This window comes from Electrona antarctica (assembly GCF_951216825.1).
Source record: "Electrona antarctica genome assembly, chromosome: 6".
Taxonomy (NCBI): domain Eukaryota; kingdom Metazoa; phylum Chordata; class Actinopteri; order Myctophiformes; family Myctophidae; genus Electrona; species Electrona antarctica.
In genome coordinates, this window is record NC_136811.1 from 54,173,490 (window position 1) to 54,195,290 (window position 21,801).

General features: G+C 44.1%; 1 protein-coding gene across 1 annotated transcript; it reads right to left on the bottom strand.

Annotated features, from left to right (window-relative positions):
* Nucleotides 1–875: 875 nt before the first annotated feature.
* On the bottom strand, nucleotides 876–8,824 carry LOC306925157 (lactadherin-like; the record flags this gene model as incomplete). Its single annotated transcript, XM_079503845.1, has 7 exons — nucleotides 8,690–8,824; nucleotides 6,778–6,963; nucleotides 5,745–5,850; nucleotides 4,708–4,784; nucleotides 3,359–3,543; nucleotides 2,758–2,913; nucleotides 876–1,019 (listed from the first exon to the last, which is right to left on the bottom strand). Exons 1-7 carry the CDS (start codon nucleotides 8,781–8,783, stop codon nucleotides 876–878), a joined length of 948 nt encoding a protein of 315 aa, XP_079359971.1. The 5' UTR covers nucleotides 8,784–8,824.
* Nucleotides 8,825–21,801: the final 12,977 nt, after the last annotated feature.

Sequence of the window (21,801 nt, forward strand, 5' to 3'; positions counted from 1 at the left end):
AGAGATATGTTGGCCCCCTGGTCCCGGGGATCTAATCAGAGATATGTTGGCCCCCTGGTCCCGGGGATCCAATCAGAGATATGTTGGCCCCCTGGTCCCGGGGATCCAATCAGAGATATATGTAGTGGAGTCAAATGTCTTGTCTTTGTCTTTGAAATGCAGTGGAGTGAATTCTCCCAAACACAAACAAACAAACAAACAAACACTCCAATAATTAAGTTCACCAAAAAGGAGTAGGCCTATTTAACCTTGTTTTCATGCCCATTATTATAAGATGGCACACACGCACGCACGCACGCATGCACTCACGCAACACAACACAACACACACAGAGACAGCAATTTATGTATTAATTTATTTTATATGTGGACCATCTGCCATCCCTATTATGGGAATGTCAACATGTCACCTATTTATTTCTTTATTTAGGTCTACTCTATACATTACAGATAGTGTAGATCTGCTATTTTCAAGTATCCAAACATCATGGGGATCTATCTGGATGTGACAGTTAAATGTTGGCAGATCGCAGACAAAGTTAATCATTGTCCACAGAGCTCACACAGACACGAAATGAGGCAAACACTGTAGTGTTTACTGGAAGCTTGGCTGCAATATGGCTTCTAAAATAGCTGAGATGTCCCTATAGTTCTGCTCTGCCTGTTAAACTCCTCACACAAAACCAGAGCAAATACAGAGACACGGAAACGCATCATTGTCAATGGCGTTTATACAAAACAAACATTGAACTATAAAGACAACAACATTAAACCCGTTGTATCAATAAAAAATGAATGTTGTGCGGGTTGTACATCTTCTATTTCTGGGTCACACATTCTCTCTGTTGTTGTTGGGTCTGGAGCTGAACGCTGTGGTCATGGCTCACATCCCAGCAGCTCCATCCTCAGTGCGATGCGGTTCTCCCACGTCTGCGGCAGCACGCGCACGTAGCGGCCGGTGACGGGCGGCTCAAACACGTTCGTCTTGTGGTCACTACTGTCGATGTTGCCGTCGAAGATCTGCGGACAAGGGGCAGAGAATGGCAGGTGTCGATGCATTAGTAGTGCATGCATGGGCAACTATGGTGGCCCGGCCGCCAGTTGATGTATTATTGATTTCAGATAATTACTAGTATTAAAATGTCATCGTCTTTTTTTTTTATGTCCAATATATTTGTATTTAGTTCATAAAGTTAACATAACTATAACTAAATGCATTTGAAATTAAATCAAAAATATTACTTTTCAAGATTCCAACTCAAAAATAGCAAAAACAATTATTCAGGATTTCAATTCAAATATAGCATGCATAGGCGATCTACAAGCTCGCAGTGCGACACGTTTTCAGCTTGTAGACCGGCTATATTTGTGTGGAAATATAGATAGTGTCCCTCTGGAGTGAGTGTGGAACTATAGTGGCCCTCTGGAGTGAGTGTGGAACTATAGTGGCCCTCTGGAGTGAGTGTGTAAATATAGTGGCCCTCTGGAGTGAGTGTGGAAATATAGTGGCCCTCTAGAGTGAGTGTGGAACTATAGTGGCCCTCTGGAGTGAGTGTGGAAATATAGTGGCCCTCTGGAGTGAGTATGGAAATATAGTGGCCCTCTGGAGTGAGTGTGGAACTATAGTGGCCCTCTGGAGTGAGTGTGGAAATATAGTGGCCCTCTGGAGTGAGTGTGGGAATAATATAGTGGCCCTGGAGTGAGTGTGGAAATATAGTGGCCCTGGAGTGAGTGTGGAACTATAGTTGCCCTCTGGAGTGAGTGTGGAAATATAGTGGCCCTCTGGAGTGAGTGTGGAAATATAGTGGCCCTGGAGTGAGTGTGGAAATATAGTGGCCCTCTGGAGTGAGTGTGGAACTATAGTTGCCCTGGAGTGAGTGTGGAAATGTAGTGGCCCTGGAGTGAGTGTGGAACTATAGTTGCCCTCTGGAGTGAGTGTGGAAATATAGTGGCCCTCTGGAGTTAGTGTGGAAATATAGTGGCCCTCTGGAGTGAGTGTGGAAATATAGTGGCCCTGGAGTGAGTGTGGAAATATAGTGGCCCTGGAGTGAGTGTGGAACTATAGTTGCCCTCTGGAGTGAGTGTGGAACTATAGTTGCCCTCTGGAGTGAGTGTGGAAATATAGTGGCCCTCTGGAGTGAGTGTGGAAATATAGTGGCCCTGGAGTGAGTGTGGAAATATAGTGGCCCTCTGGAGTGAGTGTGGAAATATAGTGGAAATATAGTGGCCCTCTGGAGTGAGTGTGGAAATATAGTGGCCCTCTGGAGTGAGTGTGGAAATATAGTGGAAATATAGTGGCCCTCCGGAGTGAGTGTGGAAATATAGTGGCCCTCTGGAGTGAGTGTGGAAATATAGTGGCCCTCTGGAGTGAGTGTGGAAATATAGTGGCCCTCTGGAGTGAGTGTGGAAATATAGTGGAAATATAGTGGCCCTCTGGAGTGAGTGTGGAAATATAGTGGCCCTCTGGAGTGAGTGTGGAAATATAGTGGCTCTCTGGAGTGAGTGTGGAAATATAGTGGCCCTCTGGAGTGAGCGTGGAACTATAGTGCATAGTGAGTGTGGAAATATATAGTGGCCCTCTCCATCGGACGGACGGACGGAGGGACGGACGGACGGACGGACGGAGGGACGGACAGACAGACAGACAGACAGACAGACAGACAGACAGACAGACAGACAGACAGACAGACAGACAGACAGACAGACAGACAGACAGACAGACAGACAGACAGACAGACAGACAGACAGACAGACAGACCTTCTCGAACCCGTTGGCATCTGTGATGACAGTCCCGGGCCCTCCGTCGTCACTGTAGGACACTTTGAAGGACTTGACGTATGATTTACCAATAACAACCCCTCCGTCTCCTTGGGTGACGATGCCTGTGATATTCTTAGAAAACCCAAGATCCACCTGCATACAGACACAATTGAAAAACACTTGTTAAGTATAGGTCAGAGAGAGCCTTATTGGGGGTTGGGTATCGACCGAGAGCGCGAGAGAGTCTATCCTTGATTGCTGAGGAGGAGTGCCACACACCTACCATCAGCTCCCAGTATACTTACAACCAGTAAAACGCTCTGAGGGCATGAGAAGCGAGAAGATCTAACAATGGCAGCGGGGGCAGTGTCTTCAGTGTACAGGGTTTTATGAGGGCCCAGGTAGGGCCGGGCCTTCATTTTCAGGCCTGTTGAGAACTCTAGTTTTAAGGTTTTGCAGGTTTTCATAGTAATCTGCGACCTATGGTCGCAATAACACCTACCATCAGCTCCCAGTACTTACAACACCTATCCTCTTTGTATCGTTAATATATTTAAAAAAAAAACAGGGTTAAGCCAGCAGACTAATCCATACCTACCTGTAGCCACTGAGACTGATCATTGGTGGCAGCAGACCAGGCGTTTCTGGCGCCCCCTTCGTCCAGGCGGCCAAAGTAGGGATGCCATTCAGCGCCAATTAATGACTTCTTCACACTGGAGGCTGTCATCTGGTCGTCAGACACCAGCCTCAGGTCGCTCTTTATACCGAGGTAACTGGAACAAGCTGCCATGTTCAAACACACAACAGAGGTAACTGGAACAAGCTGCCATGTTCAAACACACAACAGAGGTAACTGGAACACGCTGCCATGTTCAAACACACAACAGAGGTAACTGGAACAAGCTGCCATGTTCAAACACACAACAGAGGTAACTGGAACAAGCTGCCATGTTCAAACACACAACAGAGGTAACTGGAACAAGCTGCCATGTTCAAACACACAACAGAGGTAACTGGAACAAGCTGCCATGTTCAAACACACAACAGAGGTAACTGGAACAAGCTGCCATGTTCAAACACACAACAGAGGTAACTGGAACAAGCTGCCATGTTCAAACACACAACAGAGGTAACTGGAACAAGCTGCCATGTTCAAACACACAACAGAGGTAACTGGAACAAGCTGCCATGTTCAAACACACAGCAGAGGTAACTGGAACAAGCATTTAGGTACATGTTTGTGTCACGGTCCGCTCCTCTGCCGTTGGACTTTGTATATGCAGGACGACCAGATGTGTTCATTTGAGAGACTTGTGTGCGTAACAAGTGGGAAGGAGGAATTTACAATTACAATTTAGGCAATTAGCATGACGCTCTTAACCCAGAGAGATTTACAGTAAGCAAGAACAAAAAAAAACACGGTCATACAGGGGTGCATACTTAGTTTAGACTAGTCATTGGTTAGACATGGGTAAATGGTGCATTTTATAAATGGTGCATTTTAGCGCCTTTATCCAAGGCGCTTTACATAGATTGTGCATTACATTCACCCATTCACACACACATTCATACACCGATTGCAGCGGAAGCCATGCAAGGTACCAACCAGCACATAGGGAGCAATTTGGGGTTCAGTGTCTTGCCCAAGGACACTTCGACATGTAGACAGGAGGAGCCAGGATTCGAACCGCCGACCCATGGATCATTGGACGACCTGCTCTACCTCTTGAGCCACAGTGGGTTAAGGTTAGGTTTAGGTGTGCTGCCCCGTGGGAGGTTCGTTTTAGGGTGAGGGTTTGAGATAGGTTGTAGTCGTAGGACTAATGACTGGTCTAACCAATGACTAGTCTAAACCAAGTAGCCTACTGTCTAAACTAAGTACTGCACCCGGTAATACAACATCAAATACATAAAAATAGTCATCATGAATTTTATGTAAGATCTTACCCTCACAGACTGGGAGGAAACCATCCCATCCACTGACGTCGCAGCGCCTTATATTGCTCCTGCTGACCATCTGGAAGCTGAAATGAATAAATACATTTAAACAAAAGAAAAAGAAAAGTACATTGGCCATCTCTTGAGTTAATCTCTTAGTTACTTTACACCACTCCTATGCGGCAACAATGCACAGCGTTCAGTGTCATTCCCAAAGCATATATACCGCTTGTGCAAGGACGTGAAAAAAATAGCCGATCTACAAGCTATCTATAAGCTATTTTTGCTATATTTGAATTTAAATCCTGAATCCTGAAAATAAACCTTTTTATTTAATTTCAAATGCATTTAGTTATAGTTATGTTAACTTTATGAACTAAATACAAATACATTGGACATAAAAAGGACAATAACATTTTATACTATAGTCATTAAGCTACAGTTCATATATAGACTGAAGTAATTCAATGAATTGTTAATTAATTAATTAATTGTTTGCATGTTTGGAATTGTAACAGCTGAAATCAATAATATATCAGTATTCTGATATTAACTTGGCCACCAGTTGTGTATGCAGTGGACCAGTAATAAAGTGGTTTTATTATTTATTCAACATTTGAGCCACGGACCAACACTTGATGACATTTAGCTCTCAGACCCAAAACCTAGAATATATTGTTAACTGGCAAATAACAGACAAACAATGATCAAAATAACAATTCTTCTGCCTTCTCTAATTGTGTATACTTCTTGTAAATTACATAGATATGCAGATGATGCTATGCTTGACAATGATTTAACTCTTGAGAGCGTAAAATTAAACCAAATAGAATTTGGTTTCAAGGGTCCATATTTGGTTTAATTTTACGCTCTCACGATCTATAAGGGTTAATTTGGATTTGGTTATACAAACTCTCCATCATTTAGCTGGGTGGGGACCACCTGGAACCAAGGACCACTGGTGGTCCCCGGAGAACCACTGCGGTATACAAAATACAAAATAGGTGTCCAGGAATCGCCAGAGTAATAACGTGTCATCAACATACCCTGGTTTGCACGTGTACTCCACCTCTGACCCAAATACGAAATCGTCTCCCTTCACCAGCTGGAACTCTGCAAAGACCGCATCACCAGGATGACCGCACGACTTAGCTGTAGAAACAAACAGCATCACCACCAGGGTGACCACACGACTTAGCTGTAGGAACAAACAGCATCACCACCAGGGTGACCACATGACTTAGCTGTAGGAACAAACAGCATCACCACCAGGGTGACCACATGACTTAGCTGTAGAAACAAACAGCATCACCACCAGGGTGACCACACGACTTAGCTGTAGGAACAAACAGCATCACCACCAGGGTGACCGCACGACTTAGCTGTAGAAAAAACAGCATCACCACCAGGGTGACCGCACGACTTAGCTGTAGAAATAAACAGCATCACCACCAGGGTGACCGCACGACTTAGCTGTAGAAATAAACAGCATCACCACCAGGGTGACCGCACGACTTAGCTGTAGAAATAAACAGCATCACCACCAGGGTGACCGCACGACTTAGCTGTAGAAATAAACAGCATCACCAGGATGACCACACGACTTAGCTGTAGAAATAAACAGCATCACCAGGGTGACCACACGACTTAGCTGTAGGAACAAACAGCATCACCAGGATGACCACACGACTTAGCTGTTTAACAGCATCCCTTCAACAACTACTGTAGAAGCATATAGTAAAACACAGACTCAGACATTATATGACCTGTTCGGTTTTGCACTTGAGATCAGGTTTTAATTTAAAGGTAGGGCGAGTGATTTTCTTTAGTTAGAATTAGTGTTTTTTTAAAAAGCTCTATATTTGTTCAGTAACAGGAGTCTCCATGTCTCTCCGCAAAATGCAGGATAAAGATTAAACAAGTGGAATTGTAAGTGATGACAAAATTGGAACTGGAACACTATAAGCTGATAAATGGCTCCTCTCTCCTGATGGGCAAAATTTGAGCAAAATGTACTTGACGCCACTGATTATTGATCTTACTGTTACACAAACCTCAGTAGCATTGGCGTAAACTTACGTTCACATTTGGAGCCTTGATGATCCCATCCTGTGTTTAACAGACACAGTAGCTTGAAGAAGCCCACGAAGCCGACGCTACAGGGCACTCTGACCTGGGAGCCAGGAGGATACGACTCCTTCAGGCCGGTCGTGTCCAAGTTCGAGTCGTACTGTCGGCTGGCTTTGAACGATGCAAGTTGACAATCTGAACGATACAAAGAGAGAAAGTTTTCAATTTCATTGTGTGTTAAATACTGTTGAAAAAATATTTAGGCCTATATATGCTGCCAAAAACAGACAAGTTAACTTGCACTTACTGTATGAACTTGGAAAACATCTGTCATTGTGATTTTTATAGCTTTATATTTTGGAAACATAAGGTTTTTCAGACGGATTTATAGAAAGTCAAAGTCAAAGTCATACGATTTGTCACACACGTTACCGCAGTGAAATTTGTTCTCCGCATTTGACCCATCTCTTGGAGCAGTGAGTCGCAGCCAAGGAGCGGTGAGCTGCAGCCGTGCCGCGCTCGGGAATTATTTGATTAGTAGATTTCACCCCCCAATCCAACCCTTTGATGCTGAGTGCCAAGCAGGGATAGCCTGGCTAATAAGCCAGACCGAATCAGCCGTTGGCAAAAAAAAGATTGCCTGTCGGCGGATTACGGTCTGGAAAGGCTCAATTGTACGCCCATTTCCTACACCAGAGAACTGGTGTGGCCAATCGGGACACGGTATGCAATATGGGCGGGCTTTGGTACAGTGACGTTCAATGCTTGAGACCTTTGACTGACAGTAGCTCTGACCAATTGCGTCAAAGAGAAAATGTTTGAACCCACCCCCCGGGAAACAAGATCCATACACAGCATCTCCAGACTCAAATACCACACGACAGTGTGATTTGAGTCTGGCTTATTAGCCAGGCTAAAGCAGGGAGGCATTGGGTCCCATTTTTACAGTCTTTGGTATGACCCGGCCGGGGATCGAACCCCCGACCTCCCAGTTTCAGGGCGGACACTCTAACCACATGGCCACTGTCTGGAAGGCAATTTGTTGTTGTCTGTCAGAACATTCTTATCTTTTATATTCTAACTTTATTTTGTATTTTTTCTGCACCCTATACAGCGTCACACAAACCTTCAAAACGTAACATCTTGTAGATCTGCTAAACTTTTGATGCTTTTGAATTTGAATAAGTGACAGTTTTGGACATAATGAGGTTTCCACATGACAGACGATTTGTAGAATCAGCCTCAGGTCTGAATGGATTCACAATTTACAATTTAGACATTTAGCAGATGCTCTTAATCCAGAGCGATTTACAGTAAGCAAGAACAACACAATGATAATACATCAAATACATAAACAAATATCATCAGGAATCATAAGGATGTACAGTAAAACCTGAATGAAACAGAAAAGATAATTGTGACACTTCATTTCTTTTAGATTTTCTGAGCTCAATTGCACCCAAAAAACGTGAACTTTTAACATTCAGTAGATTTTCTGTGGTCTGGGGTTTTCTGGCTCAAACACGTGCTCTGATTTCCTGCTGTTTGTGATGTAAGAGCCAGCAAATCCCATATACTGTATGTCAATGGGATTTGCCAGCAGATGTCACTGTTTTCACTGTTTTGCCTGTTTTCATTGCAGCTCAAAAGGCTTCCAAACCCCAGAGAAAACTCCAGACCACAGAAGATTCAGGTTCAGGTTCAGGTTTTTTTTGGGTGTAATCGAGGTCATATACAACCTAAAAGAATAACGAAAAATAAAAATAAATGACAATTAATGCCAATTGAGGCTCAACCAATCAGGCTCTGGCCAGTGGGCTGAATTGATTGCCAAGTACATCTCACAGGCACAGCCAGGTTGCACTCTTCACACACAGTGAAATTAATTAATGTCATGAAACCTTCAACAGAATGCTCTTACCTTGTGCTCTCACTAGGTTCCCAGGTTGCATCCATACACAGAGGATGAAAAGCAGACCGGCGTATGCTTTCACCTGCATGGTTTCTTTCTGCATTAAACACCAAATGTAAATGAATGTCCAGTCCAGTGAGTGACAGCAGTGTGTTGTTGTGGAGTCTCTCCAGCACACACAGTGACTAGATGGAACACAACACACGCATTGCCTCATATGACTGATGACACAGCGATGGTTGAGAAACAAGGTTCTCACGTCAGCACTTTGGACGGACTGGCTGACACACGCACGCACGCACGCACGCACGCACACACACACACACACACACACACACACACACACACACACACACACACACACACACACACACACACACACACACACACACACACACACACACACACACACACAGACGGTGTAATGTAGTAAAACAAATTGGTAAATGGTGCATTTATATAGCGCTTTTATCCAAAGATTGTGCGTTACATTCACCCATTCACACACACATTCACACACCGATGGCGGAGGAAACCATGCAAGGCAACAACCTGCACATCGGGAGCAATAATTAGGGGTTCAGTCAGAGTCTTGCTCAAGGACACTTCGACACTAACTCTGGGGTAGCCTGGCTAATAAGCCAGACTAATATCACACAACACTGTCGCGGTATATTAGTCTGGGCTGGCTCCACTTGGATTTCATTTCCCGGGGGGCGGGTTCAAACATTTTCTCTTTGACGCAATTGGTCAGAGCTACTGTCAGTCAAAGGTCTCAAGCATTGAACGTCACTGTACCAAAGCCCGCCCATATTGCATACCGTGTCCCGATTGGCCCGACCTGTTCTCGGTTGTAGGAAAGAGGCGTGCTACTGAGCCTCGCCAGACCCTAATCCGCTGGCAGGCAATTTTTTTTGCCAACGGCTGATTCGGTCTGGTTTATTAACCAGGCTAACTCTGGGGGAGCCCGGGATCGAACTGGGAACCTCATGATTCCTATACGGCCACTCTACCATTGACCCACTGTCACCCTGTGTAGTAGTAACCAGTAGGTTCTTAAAAAGCTGGTCCCTGAGGGCGTTACGGGGGTCCCCAGATAAATCACTGATAGTTAGGAACCAACTGGACTCTATATGGGTCTGTCATTCTGACAGTGTACAGATGGAACCAATTTAAATTGATCCTTATTCCTTAAACAGGTCTACTGTAACTCTGCCCTTATGTTTTTCTATGTAACTGTATTTTTGTCCTGTGTTATGTCAAATGTGTATAGGCCTATGTGCTGCATACTAAGGCCGCTGAGTCGCAAAACGAATGTCAGTGCGAACTGACAACAACGTACTTTATTACATGGCTTGGTTGAATGCTTGATTCTGATTGGTCATTCGCTTAATTCAGCGGTGAATTATGTGTCGATAATGACCGCTCCGCTGTATAACAGACCGCTGCCTAATCAAACCCTCTGAGCACCAGCTGCGCCCCGCTTGATTTACTGCTGTTTCCAACATGACAGCCATGTAAACACACACACACTAGTGACACACAATGTCATTTACAGCTAAACATTGCTCTTAAAAAAGTTTTTGAAAACATTTGAGCGAGAAATAGACGAAGCAGGACCCGAAAATGGATTCTATTTGATCAACTCACTTCCTTGTTTTCCGACAGTGCTGCAGCCCTGCAGCGCAAACTTATGGAATACTTTTTTTGTTGTGTTTTGGGTCAATGTATTAATTTATGTTAGTTAGCCGTGTAATAAGCGGGATAATAATCCCTTACATATCATATATATATCATATCAACTCTGAGAGTGTATTACACATGGAACCAAATGGACCCTTACAGGTCTGTAACTCTGAGAGTGTACAAATGGACCCTTATAGGTCTGTAACTCTGAGAGTGTACAAATGGACCCTTATAGGTCTGTAACTCTGAGAGTGTACAAATGGACCCTTACAGGTCTGTAACTCTGAGAGTGTACAAATGGACCCTTACAGGTCTGTAACTCTGAGAGTGTACAAATGGACCCTTACAGGTCTGTAACCCTGAGAGTGTACAAATGGACCCTTACAGGTCTGTAATTCTGAGAGTGTACAAATGGACCCTTACAGGTCTGTAACCCTGAGAGTGTACAAATGGACCCTTACAGGTCTGTAACTCTGAGAGTGTACAAATGGACCCTTACAGGTCTGTAACTCTGAGAGTGTACAAATGGACCCTTACAGGTCTGTAACTCTGAGAGTGTAGAAATGGAACCAATTTAAATGTATCCTTACAGGTCTGTAACTGAGAGTGTATACACATGGAACCAAATGGACCCACAGGTCTGTAACTCTGAGAGTTTACAAAAGGACCCTTAAAGGTCTGCAATTCTGAGAGTGTACAAATGGACCCTTACAGGTCTGTAACTCTGAGAGTGTACAAATGGACCCTTACAGGTCTGTAATTCTGAGAGTGTACAAATGGACCCTTACAGGTCTGTAACTCTGAGAGTGTACAAATGGACCCTTACAGGTCTGTAACTCTGAGAGTCTGCTTTGTCGCAACACACACACACAGTCACACACACACACACACACACACACACACACACACACACACACACACACACACACACACACACACACACACACACACACATGGAACATAACGTATACTGTGCTAATGCTACTGCAGTGAAAACATGCACATGTAGCCTATAGCCTACATATGCCACTCTTTTTTGTACTCTTTGTTTGCTCCGTCTTGCACTCTTTATTCTATCCTGTTAGCTGTGCTTGCTGTATTTGCTGTTTGATGTTATCTATGCTGCTGCATTGTTTGACAGGCGAGCATTTTTGCCACAAAAATATATGAAAGAAAGAAGTATATATGAAAGTAAATGTACTTTGCGCGCACCGCCCCTCGCGTGCGATGTTATTTATTTTATTTATTTTTAGGGGTAGGCCTACCTAACACATTTAGGTTTGGGAGGTTGGGGGACACAAGAAGGCTTACAGGTTGTATAATATTAATAATAGCCTAGAATAACTAAAAAAGAAAAGAAAAAAAGAAGGAAAACAAGGAAAACATATGTAAATGTTAGAGTCCACAAAAGTGAACATTTCAAGCCTGTTTTCTCAACTCGCTGTTTTCTGCAAGACATAGCTAGGCCATAGATCTCCAAAACTGGATACCTTGACCGTATAGTGTCTGTATCATTCTAAAGTCACAGTTACTAATGATCATGTGCAGATTCATGTGGAGTGACTAAACATGGTACGGTATTCCAGTAAAGCTGTGTTTGTCTTTCTCCAGTCTGTGGCAATCATCCATTGAACAAACACAACAGTTTGTACAAAGGCAGAGAAACCCTTTCCCTTTCCCCCCTGTGAGGTCATGTGAAACACAAGACATTATTGAGTTTGAGTCTAATAACTGTATATATTTATTTTCCCTTTTTACCTCCTTTTTGATGAATTCCTGTTCTGTCTATAGAAGTGTCTATTTGTACGTCTCTAAATGTTTTGATGATTTGAACATGGTGGACCCTATTGGAAACAAGTGTAATGCTTAATTGGGTCGTCCACTCACAGTTAACAGCCTTTGTATTGAGTTTGTGCTTGAAATGTACTGTAATTCTGCAAACTGTTAATAAATTCTTCAATCAATCAATCAAACAACATTTTGACTGAAGGTAGACTTCCTGCCATACACCTCATTAGCGGCAGCGTCACGGCTGATGCCGCTGCCGGAGAATGCAGTCTCTCCCTCCGCCTCATCGCACACCATAAGCACTGTCTCTCCCTCCGCCTCATCGCACACCATAAGCACTGTCTCTCCCTCCGCCTCATCGCACACCATAAGCACTGTCTCTCCCTCCGCCTCATCGCACACCATAAGCACTGTCTCTCCCTCCGCCTCATCGCACACCATAAGCACTGTCTCTCCCTCCGCCTCATCGCACACCATAAGCACTGTCTCTCCCTCCGCCTCATCGCACACCATAAGCACTGTCTCTCCCTCCGCCTCATCGCACACCATAAGCACTGTCTCTCCCTCCGCCTCATCGCACACCATAAGCACTGTCTCTCCCTCCGCCTCATCGCACACCATAAGCACTGTCTCTCCCTCCGCCTCATCGCACACCATAAGCACTGTCTCTCCCTCCGCCTCATCGCACACCATAAGCACTGTCTCTCCCTCCGCCTCATCGCACACCATAAGCACTGTCTCTCCCTCCGCCTCATCGCACACCATAAGCACTGTCTCTCCCTCCGCCTCATCGCACACCATAAGCACTGTCTCTCCCTCCGCCTCATCGCACACCATAAGCACTGTCTCTCCCTCCGCCTCATCGCACACCATAAGCACTGTCTCTCCCTCCGCCTCATCGCACACCATAAGCACTGTCTCTCCCTCCGCCTCATCGCACACCATAAGCACTGTCTCTCCCTCCGCCTCATCGCACACCATAAGCACTGTCTCTCCCTCCGCCTCATCGCACACCATAATAAGCACTGTCTCTCCCTCCGCCTCATCGCACACCATAATAAGCACTGTCTCTCCCTCCGCCTCATCGCACACCATAAGCACTGTCTCTCCCTCCGCCTCATCGCACACCATAAGCACTGTCTCTCCCTCCGCCTCATCGCACACCATAAGCACTGTCTCTCCCTCCGCCTCATCGCACACCATAAGCACTGTCGCTCCCTCCGCCTCATCGCACACCATAAGCACTGTCTCTCCCTCCGCCTCATCGCACACCATAAGCACTGTCTCTCCCTCCGCCTCATCGCACACCATAAGCACTGTCTCTCCCTCCGCCTCATCGCACACCATAAGCACTGTCTCTCCCTCCGCCTCATCGCACACCATAAGCACTGTCTCTCCCTCCGCCTCATCGCACACCATAAGCACTGTCTCTCCCTCCGCCTCATCGCACACCATAAGCACTGTCTCTCCCTCCGCCTCATCGCACACCATAAGCACTGTCTCTCCCTCCGCCTCATCGCACACCATAAGCACTGTCTCTCCCTCCGCCTCATCGCACACCATAAGCACTGTCTCTCCCTCCGCCTCATCGCACACCATAAGCACTGTCTCTCCCTCCGCCTCATCGCACACCATAAGCACTGTCTCTCCCTCCGCCTCATCGCACACCATAATAAGCACTGTCTCTCCCTCCGCCTCATCGCACACCATAAGCACTGTCTCTCCCTCCGCCTCATCGCACACCATAAGCACTGTCTCTCCCTCCGCCTCATCGCACACCATAAGCACTGTCTCTCCCTCCGCCTCATCGCACACCATAAGCACTGTCTCTCCCTCCGCCTCATCGCACACCATAAGCACTGTCTCTCCCTCCGCCTCATCGCACACCATAATAAGCACTGTCTCTCCCTCCGCCTCATCGCACACCATAAGCACTGTCTCTCCCTCCGCCTCATCGCACACCATAAGCACTGTCTCTCTTCCTGTGTATAAACTCTTTGAGAGGAGGAGGAGCCAAATCACTTAGACATTTATAGATAAAACAGGCACTTTTGAGAAATTGTCAGTGTTCAAAATACTTTTTTACAAATGATGCAATGATGGTAGGAGTTTTTTCTTTTTTTAATCAAATACCTTAATGGCTCTCTTGAAAAGGGTCTATGGGTTTGATGACTGATGTATCAGCAAATGACCAGTTTGTGAAGCAGTAGCCTATTCTGTGTGATACGATCATACGATGAAGGATATGTCTTTGCAGCTTCTGTTGTTAAATAGAGTCGAATTTGACGGAAGATTTCCCCACAATATAACATAAAACAACACAGAGCCCTGTGCTGTGCACTGTTGCCAGAAGTAGGATAATGTATTTGTACGGTAATTTTACACTCAATAATTAAAAAAATGCCCACATGTACGTTAATTTCGTCATATGAATGAATGAATGATGAAAATAATTCAAAAACGACAATTTTAAGTCTCCGGTACGATACTGTTTGTTCCGTCTGTGGAACAAACTCGATACAGAACTGAAATTGAGCAACTCCATAAGAACATTTAAAAGATCCTATCAAGTTATGATAATTGACAAATATATAGAATCGCTTTAATATATATTCATAGGCAGTAGTAAAATAATATAAATAATGTACTATATATTTGAAGCAACCACTTCAAATATACAAACACAAATATACAAACACATATGCAGTAGATATTAAACAATATTAAAAATAATATACTAAAAAATAAATAGTAATAGTAAAAATAATATACTATATAGTTGAAGCAACCACTTCAAATGTATTAGCACAAACAGCTTGATAAATGGTAGTAATTAAAGGACCACTTCACCACTAATCCAACTTCTCTTCCTATAATTGGTCCTAACTAATGTTCATGATAGAAAACCACCATTTTTTCCTACTCAGTCTGTGTCTCATAGGAAGGCTGTGGGCAGTTCAGAAACCCGTCCACCAGTGACATCATCGATGGTGAATCCAAGCTAATAGAAACGGCAGGCTTTCTTTTCCTGAAAAGTTGCAATGCAAAAGTTGAAGCCATCGTTCTCACGATAATACAAATCTAAATAAATCTGCCTAATGATGATGTCACTGGTGGACGGGTGTCCGAACTGCCCAAAGCCCTCCTATGAGACACAGACTGAGTAGGACAAAATGGTGGTGTTTTATCATGAACATTAGTTAGGACCAATTATATGAAGAGATGTTGAAAAGTGGTGAAGTGGTCCTTTAAGAAATACTACTATTGTTACTGCTATTACTATTATTAGTATTATTGTTAATATTATTATTATATTAATACTATTATTGGTTAATATTGTTATTACCACTATTATTATATGGTAGTACTAGATTAAAAAAAGCAAAAAAATGTATGTGTGTAACTAGTATAAGGCATAGGCCTATAGCCAAATGTGTCTTTTCCTTTCCTTTTGTTCTTGTTTTTCTGTTCTTTTTGTTTCCCTCATCTATATGGGATAATTATTTCAATCATTAATAAGGTGGGCATAATAAGCTTCGGCTTCAGCCCAAACCTTTTCAGTCAAACTGTTACTTTGTAACCATCAATCTGTATGTTCAACTGCATTGTTTTAAACATGACTGAGATAAATAAACTAACTAACTAACTAAATTCATCTGGCAACACTGGTCCTGAGGACTCGGGTGAACCATAAGAGCGTTTACGCGGTTAGCGCCAGGAACAGAGGACGGCTAGCAGCCAAGAGGGCAGTGAGGCTATTCAACGTTGAAGCTCTGGGTCCTAGTGGTAGGAGGAGGGACTACAGGCGGACCCGTGGATTCATGACCGGGAAACCCCGTGCAGCTGGGCTTTAACGTTGAGCGCTCGGTTGCCCTACGTCACTCAGGACCTCAAAGTTGAGGTCCGGGGAGGGACTTCCGGCAGTCTTCCGGGTGCTTCAAAACGCCACTGAGCAACTTCCACTGACATGAATAGCTGGGGGGGCGGAGCTTCGCGCCAGTTCAGTCTCTATTATATATATACTCTATGCTAGCAGCACGGGCGCGGCTAGCAGCATGAGCAGGCTACCGGCCGCGCTCTTTGCGCCATTGCCGGCCGGTGTTGTGCCGTCGCTGGCCGGTGTTGTGCCGTCGCTGGCCGGTGTTGTGCCGTCGCTGGCCGGTGTTGTGTGGTTGACAGCCGCGAACTCTGCTCCGTTGCACAAGTGACCTTGACAGCAGGAGACCGTGTAGTTGTTTGGCCACATAAGCAGGCCGGGCGCCACGGTTTTCAGGGTGGCCGTGAGGGCGGTGGGTTCACACCCCTTCTCTGAGGCACAGCCCTTGTAGGTGGTGTAGGTGTTTATATCTCCACTGGTGAACACCACTGTGAACACACACAAACACAAAAACAATAATCATATCATTGTGCTAAACTTAGATCTCTTTATTACAAGGCTCAAGGTCAAGTTTATTAGTATGCCCCAAACTGGGCAACTTAGAGTCTTACAGCAGATAATAAAAAACAAACAAACACAATAATGTTTTTGAAAACATTTGAAGCGAGAAATAAACCACGCAGTTTGGCCGACTTACGTTTGATGCAGGAGTTCTCCTCCCCTCTGCACGACAGCGGCGTCAGTGTTTCTTCGCAGCTTCGTGAATTATTGCAAGTGTAGCACTTCTTCCCATTCTCTTTGGGGAGACTTGTTTCTGTAAGGATTACATTTGTGACATACAGCAATTGTATTAAAATCACACTTGTGTGAAGTGAATGCAGGCGGCCAATTTTGAATGTCACATATGATAAATATATAGAGGGTATGCGCATGCATAAAGTGAATGGCATATCGAGTGGCAAAGTGAGTGACAAAGTTGTTTAAAGTCATTTAATGCAATCAAATAGGACATTTCTGTTTTCTTCCGGGTATGACGATGATGTCACGTGCATACCCTCTATAGCATAGGCTATATGTTTATCATTATGTGACATTATGTAAAAAAATAAGAAATAAATATATATATGTTCATATAGTTAATTTCCATGTGTGTGTGTGTGTGTGTGTGTGTGTGTGGGGGGGGGGGGGTGTCGGCTAGGTTGGGAGTTAACTATAACTGTGGGTGCACAGGCAAAAAAGTTTGGGGACCGCTGATGTACTCACTTACTGTATACTAGGCTATCGGTATACTCACTCATGGGGGGGTCGTTATTGCAGTTGTTAGTGTCACAACACTTGACCTTCTCGTCCCAGTTGAGAAATCCAACGTTCACAGAGCCGTTCGCACACGCGCTCATGTCCACACAGCTCATTACGTGGAAGCCCGTCGGAGATGACTCTTCCACTGCAATTTACAATGTAGGCAAACTAGGCTTTTAGTGGTCGCTCTCAATCCAGAGCAAAAGTTACAGTAAGCAAGACATCAACACATCAAAGGCATAGACATATAGTCACCGATAGGATCATATAAACCAAGAACCTGTAGACATCAGCCGAACAGTAGAATATCCAAAAAAAATATATAATCCGTACATTGAAACTGTACACACTATACTATAGGATGCCAGGTCAACAATGACTTAGGGTCCCATTTTACGTGTGGTAAATTCAGGCGTTATGCCCTAATTAGGTCATACCGCGACCATCTTATGCGTTATTCATATTATGCAAGTGGCGCTGAGTGCACACACATAAGACAAGGCTTACAACTTGCCAGCGTCCATATGTTAATTAAGGGCGCTTTGCACTATCTGCTATTATGCCACTTGACCGAATAAGACTCAGCGCATATAGCTTAGACGTGGGTCAGACCACCTCTTAAGTTCCGAAAAGAAATGTTTGATTTGACACAAGAGCCGGTCGCGTGCCTGCTCAGCAGTGTTGCCATGTCTGTTTATTATAAGCGACTTAGGTCTTCTTTTTCTGTAATGTTGCTTGTAAATATTGGTAGTTGCGGGTTGCGTTTTCTTTGTTGCGGCCATAGTAAGTGTGTCCCACTTTTCCCCCCCAGTCCGACGGCCCTGACCATTGGTCGTTGAGACTTTCCGCTCTGATACGCACCTGAGGATAAGACGGCCATAGCAGCACACCGCTGGTTGACCTTATTTGGACAGGTTTGTATCGTAGTGTTGCCACCATAGCAATCGTTCCCACTTCCACTGGTAGTGGGACCGTCACACTGGTTACACGTCAGGGCATAGCCTATAGGAGACAACAACACATTTACACTGGTTACACATCAGCATAGCCTATAGGAGACAACACATTTACACTGGTTACACGTCAGCATAGCCTATAGGAGACAACAACACATTCACACTGGTTACACGTCAGCATAGCCTATAGGAGACAACACATTTACACTGGTTACACGTCAGCATAGCCTATAGGAGACAACACATTTACACTGGTTACACGTCAGGGCATAGCCTATAGGAGACAACACATTTACACTGGTTACACGTCAGCATAGCCTATAGGAGACAACACATTTACACTGGTTACACGTCAGCATAGCCTATAGGAGACAACACATTTACACTGGTTACACGTCAGCATAGCCTATAGGAGACAACAACACATTTACACTGGTTACACGTCAGGGCATAGCCTATAGGAGACAACACATTTACACTGGTTACACGTCAGCATAGCCTATAGGAGACAACACATTTACACTGGTTACACGTCAGCATAGCCTATAGGAGACAACACATTTACACTGGTTACACGTCAGCATAGCCTATAGGAGACAACAACACATTTACACTGGTTACACGTCAGGGCATAGCCTATAGGAGACAACACATTCACACTGGTTACACGTCAGCATAGCCTATAGGAGACAACACATTTACACTGGTTACACGTCAGCATAGCCTATAGGAGACAACAACACATTCACACTGGTTACACGTCAGCATAGCCTATAGGAGACAACACATTTACACTGGTTACACGTCAGAGCATAGCCTATAGGAGACAACACATTTACACTGGTTACACGTCAGCATAGCCTATAGGAGACAACACATTTACACTGGTTACACGTCAGGGCATAGCCTATAGGAGACAACACATTTACACTGGTTACACGTCAGCATAGCCTATAGGAGACAACAACACATTTACACTGGTTACACGTCAGAGCATAGCCTATAGGAGACAACACATTTACACTGGTTACACGTCAGCATAGCCTATAGGAGACAACAACACATTTACACTGGTTACACGTCAGCATAGCCTATAGGAGACAACACATTTACACTGGTTACACGTCAGGGCATAGCCTATAGGAGACAACACATTTACACTGGTTACACGTCAGAGCATAGCCTATAGGAGACAACACATTTACACTGGTTACACGTCAGCATAGCCTATAGGAGACAACACATTTACACTGGTTACACGTCAGCATAGCCTATAGGAGACAACACATTTACACTGGTTACACGTCAGCATAGCCTATAGGAGACAACACATTTACACTGGTTACACGTCAGAGCATAGCCTATAGGAGACAACACATTTACACTGGTTACACGTCAGAGCATAGCCTATAGGAGAGGACCCAAATGCAGGACAGCCAGGCAGGAGTAGTGATCAAAACCCAATGGTTGGGTATTTTATTTAACAGGAGGTGAACAGAACAGAAATCACAAATACAGACTACAACCGACAAGGACTGACTGGGGAACAAGACTAATATACACAGGAGGGCTGATTACACATGGGAAACACATGGGGAAGACATGAACATAGAACCAAAACAACTAGAACAAGAACATAGACATGCAACAGCTAGATCAACAGAACATAGAATCAAAACAAGTAGAACATAACATAGAAAAACAACATCTAGATGAGCAAAGTCTGAGACCGTGACAGTGCGTGGCTGGTTAAGACACATGAGTGGCTGGTTAAGACACATGCGTGGCTGGTTAAGACACATGCGTGGCTGGTTAAGACACATGAGTGGCTGGTGAATGTAACGCACAATCTGTGTAAAGCACTTTGGATAAAAGCGCTATATAAATGCACCATTTGTCTTACATTACACCACTGCACTGGTGGCTCCCCAGACACTCTGTGTGTGTGTGTGTATGTGTGTGTGTGTGTGTGTGTGTGTTTGTGTGTGTGTGTGTGTGTGTGTGTGTGTGTGTGTATGTGTGTGTGTGTGTGTGTGTGTGTTTGTGTGTGTGTGTGTGTGTGTGTGTGTGTGTGTGTGTGTGTGTGTGTGTGTGTGTGTGTGTGTGTGTGTGTGTGTGTGTGTGTGTGTGTGTGTGTGTGTGTGAAATGAAATGAAATGAAATGTGAGCTTATACCATAGGCAGACTTTCTCTCTTGGAGATTCAGCAGCAAATTGATTAAGGGTGCCCTCTAGAGGCACGTACTAGTCACAGCACCCGCAAAAGGCTCCAAAAAACTCACGTGGGTTTGATTGATTAATTGATTGATTTATTAACAGTTTGCAGAATTACAGTAGAATTCAATACAAAAAAACTGTTAACTGTGGACGACACCACAAAGCATTACACTTGTTTACAATAGGGCCCACCATTTTCAATTCATCAAAAAATTTAGAGACGTACGAATATACACAACTATATAGTCAAAACAGGAAATCCTCATAGAGGAGGTAAAAAGGGGGGGGGGGGATTCAGATTTTACTGGGGCCAGTTTCGAATTGCAGCCTTGAAATTACTTATACTGGATCTCTTGTCCACTAGTCCCTTCCTAACATTTTAGTCTAGCTTTTATTTGTTGATGAAATTGTCAGTATATTTAGTCTTAGTTTTAGTCATCAAAGCTTAGTTTTTTATTAGGTTTCCATTTAGTTTTCGTCAGTGGAAAAAGGTTAGTCAACGAACATTCTCCGTAGTTTTAGTCGAAGGAAATCAACACTGGCTCACAGGCCACATGTGGCCTGCAGGTTAATATCCGAACATTGATATATTATTGATTTCAGCTAATTACTAGTATTAACAGTTTGAGGGCATAAAACGCTTTACCCGCTATTTATCAAATCAAATATTCTACGCTGCCGAGATTGTTTTATTACCTTTAGAGCATATGCTGAAGTATTTGAAGCTTTCAACCACGAAAATCGGCTTGTTACGATCAGACGCACCAGCGGCCATGACAATGCGATACAAGACCACAGAGCAGAGCCAGTTGTAGTCTAAACAAACGGCCCGTCCACTTGCATTGGGCTCAATTTTCCCAGAAGCCCTAGCAGCCCAGAGGTTGACTTGATTTCCGGTTTCGTCATCATAACCTGACGGCCTCGTCACCAGGTCCCGGTTAAATCCGCTGTTTCTTTTTAATTATTTTAAAACGGCGAATTAAACGCATTAAACAAATGTCGGGTATAGAGTTTTACGCGCGGTGGAACACTGGATTAAACAATTAGCGGCCGTCAAACTGTTTTAAAATGTCATCGTCTTTTTTTATGTCCAATGTATTTGTATTTAGTTCATAAAGTTAACATAACTATAACTAAGTTATAACTGAAATAAAATACAAAAATACTTTTCAGGATTCCAATTACAAAATAGCAAAACATTATTCAGGATTTCAATTAAAATATAGCAAAAATATTACTACAAGCTTGGCTTGTAGATCGGCTATTTTTGCTACGACAGTAATCTGCAATGTGGCCCTC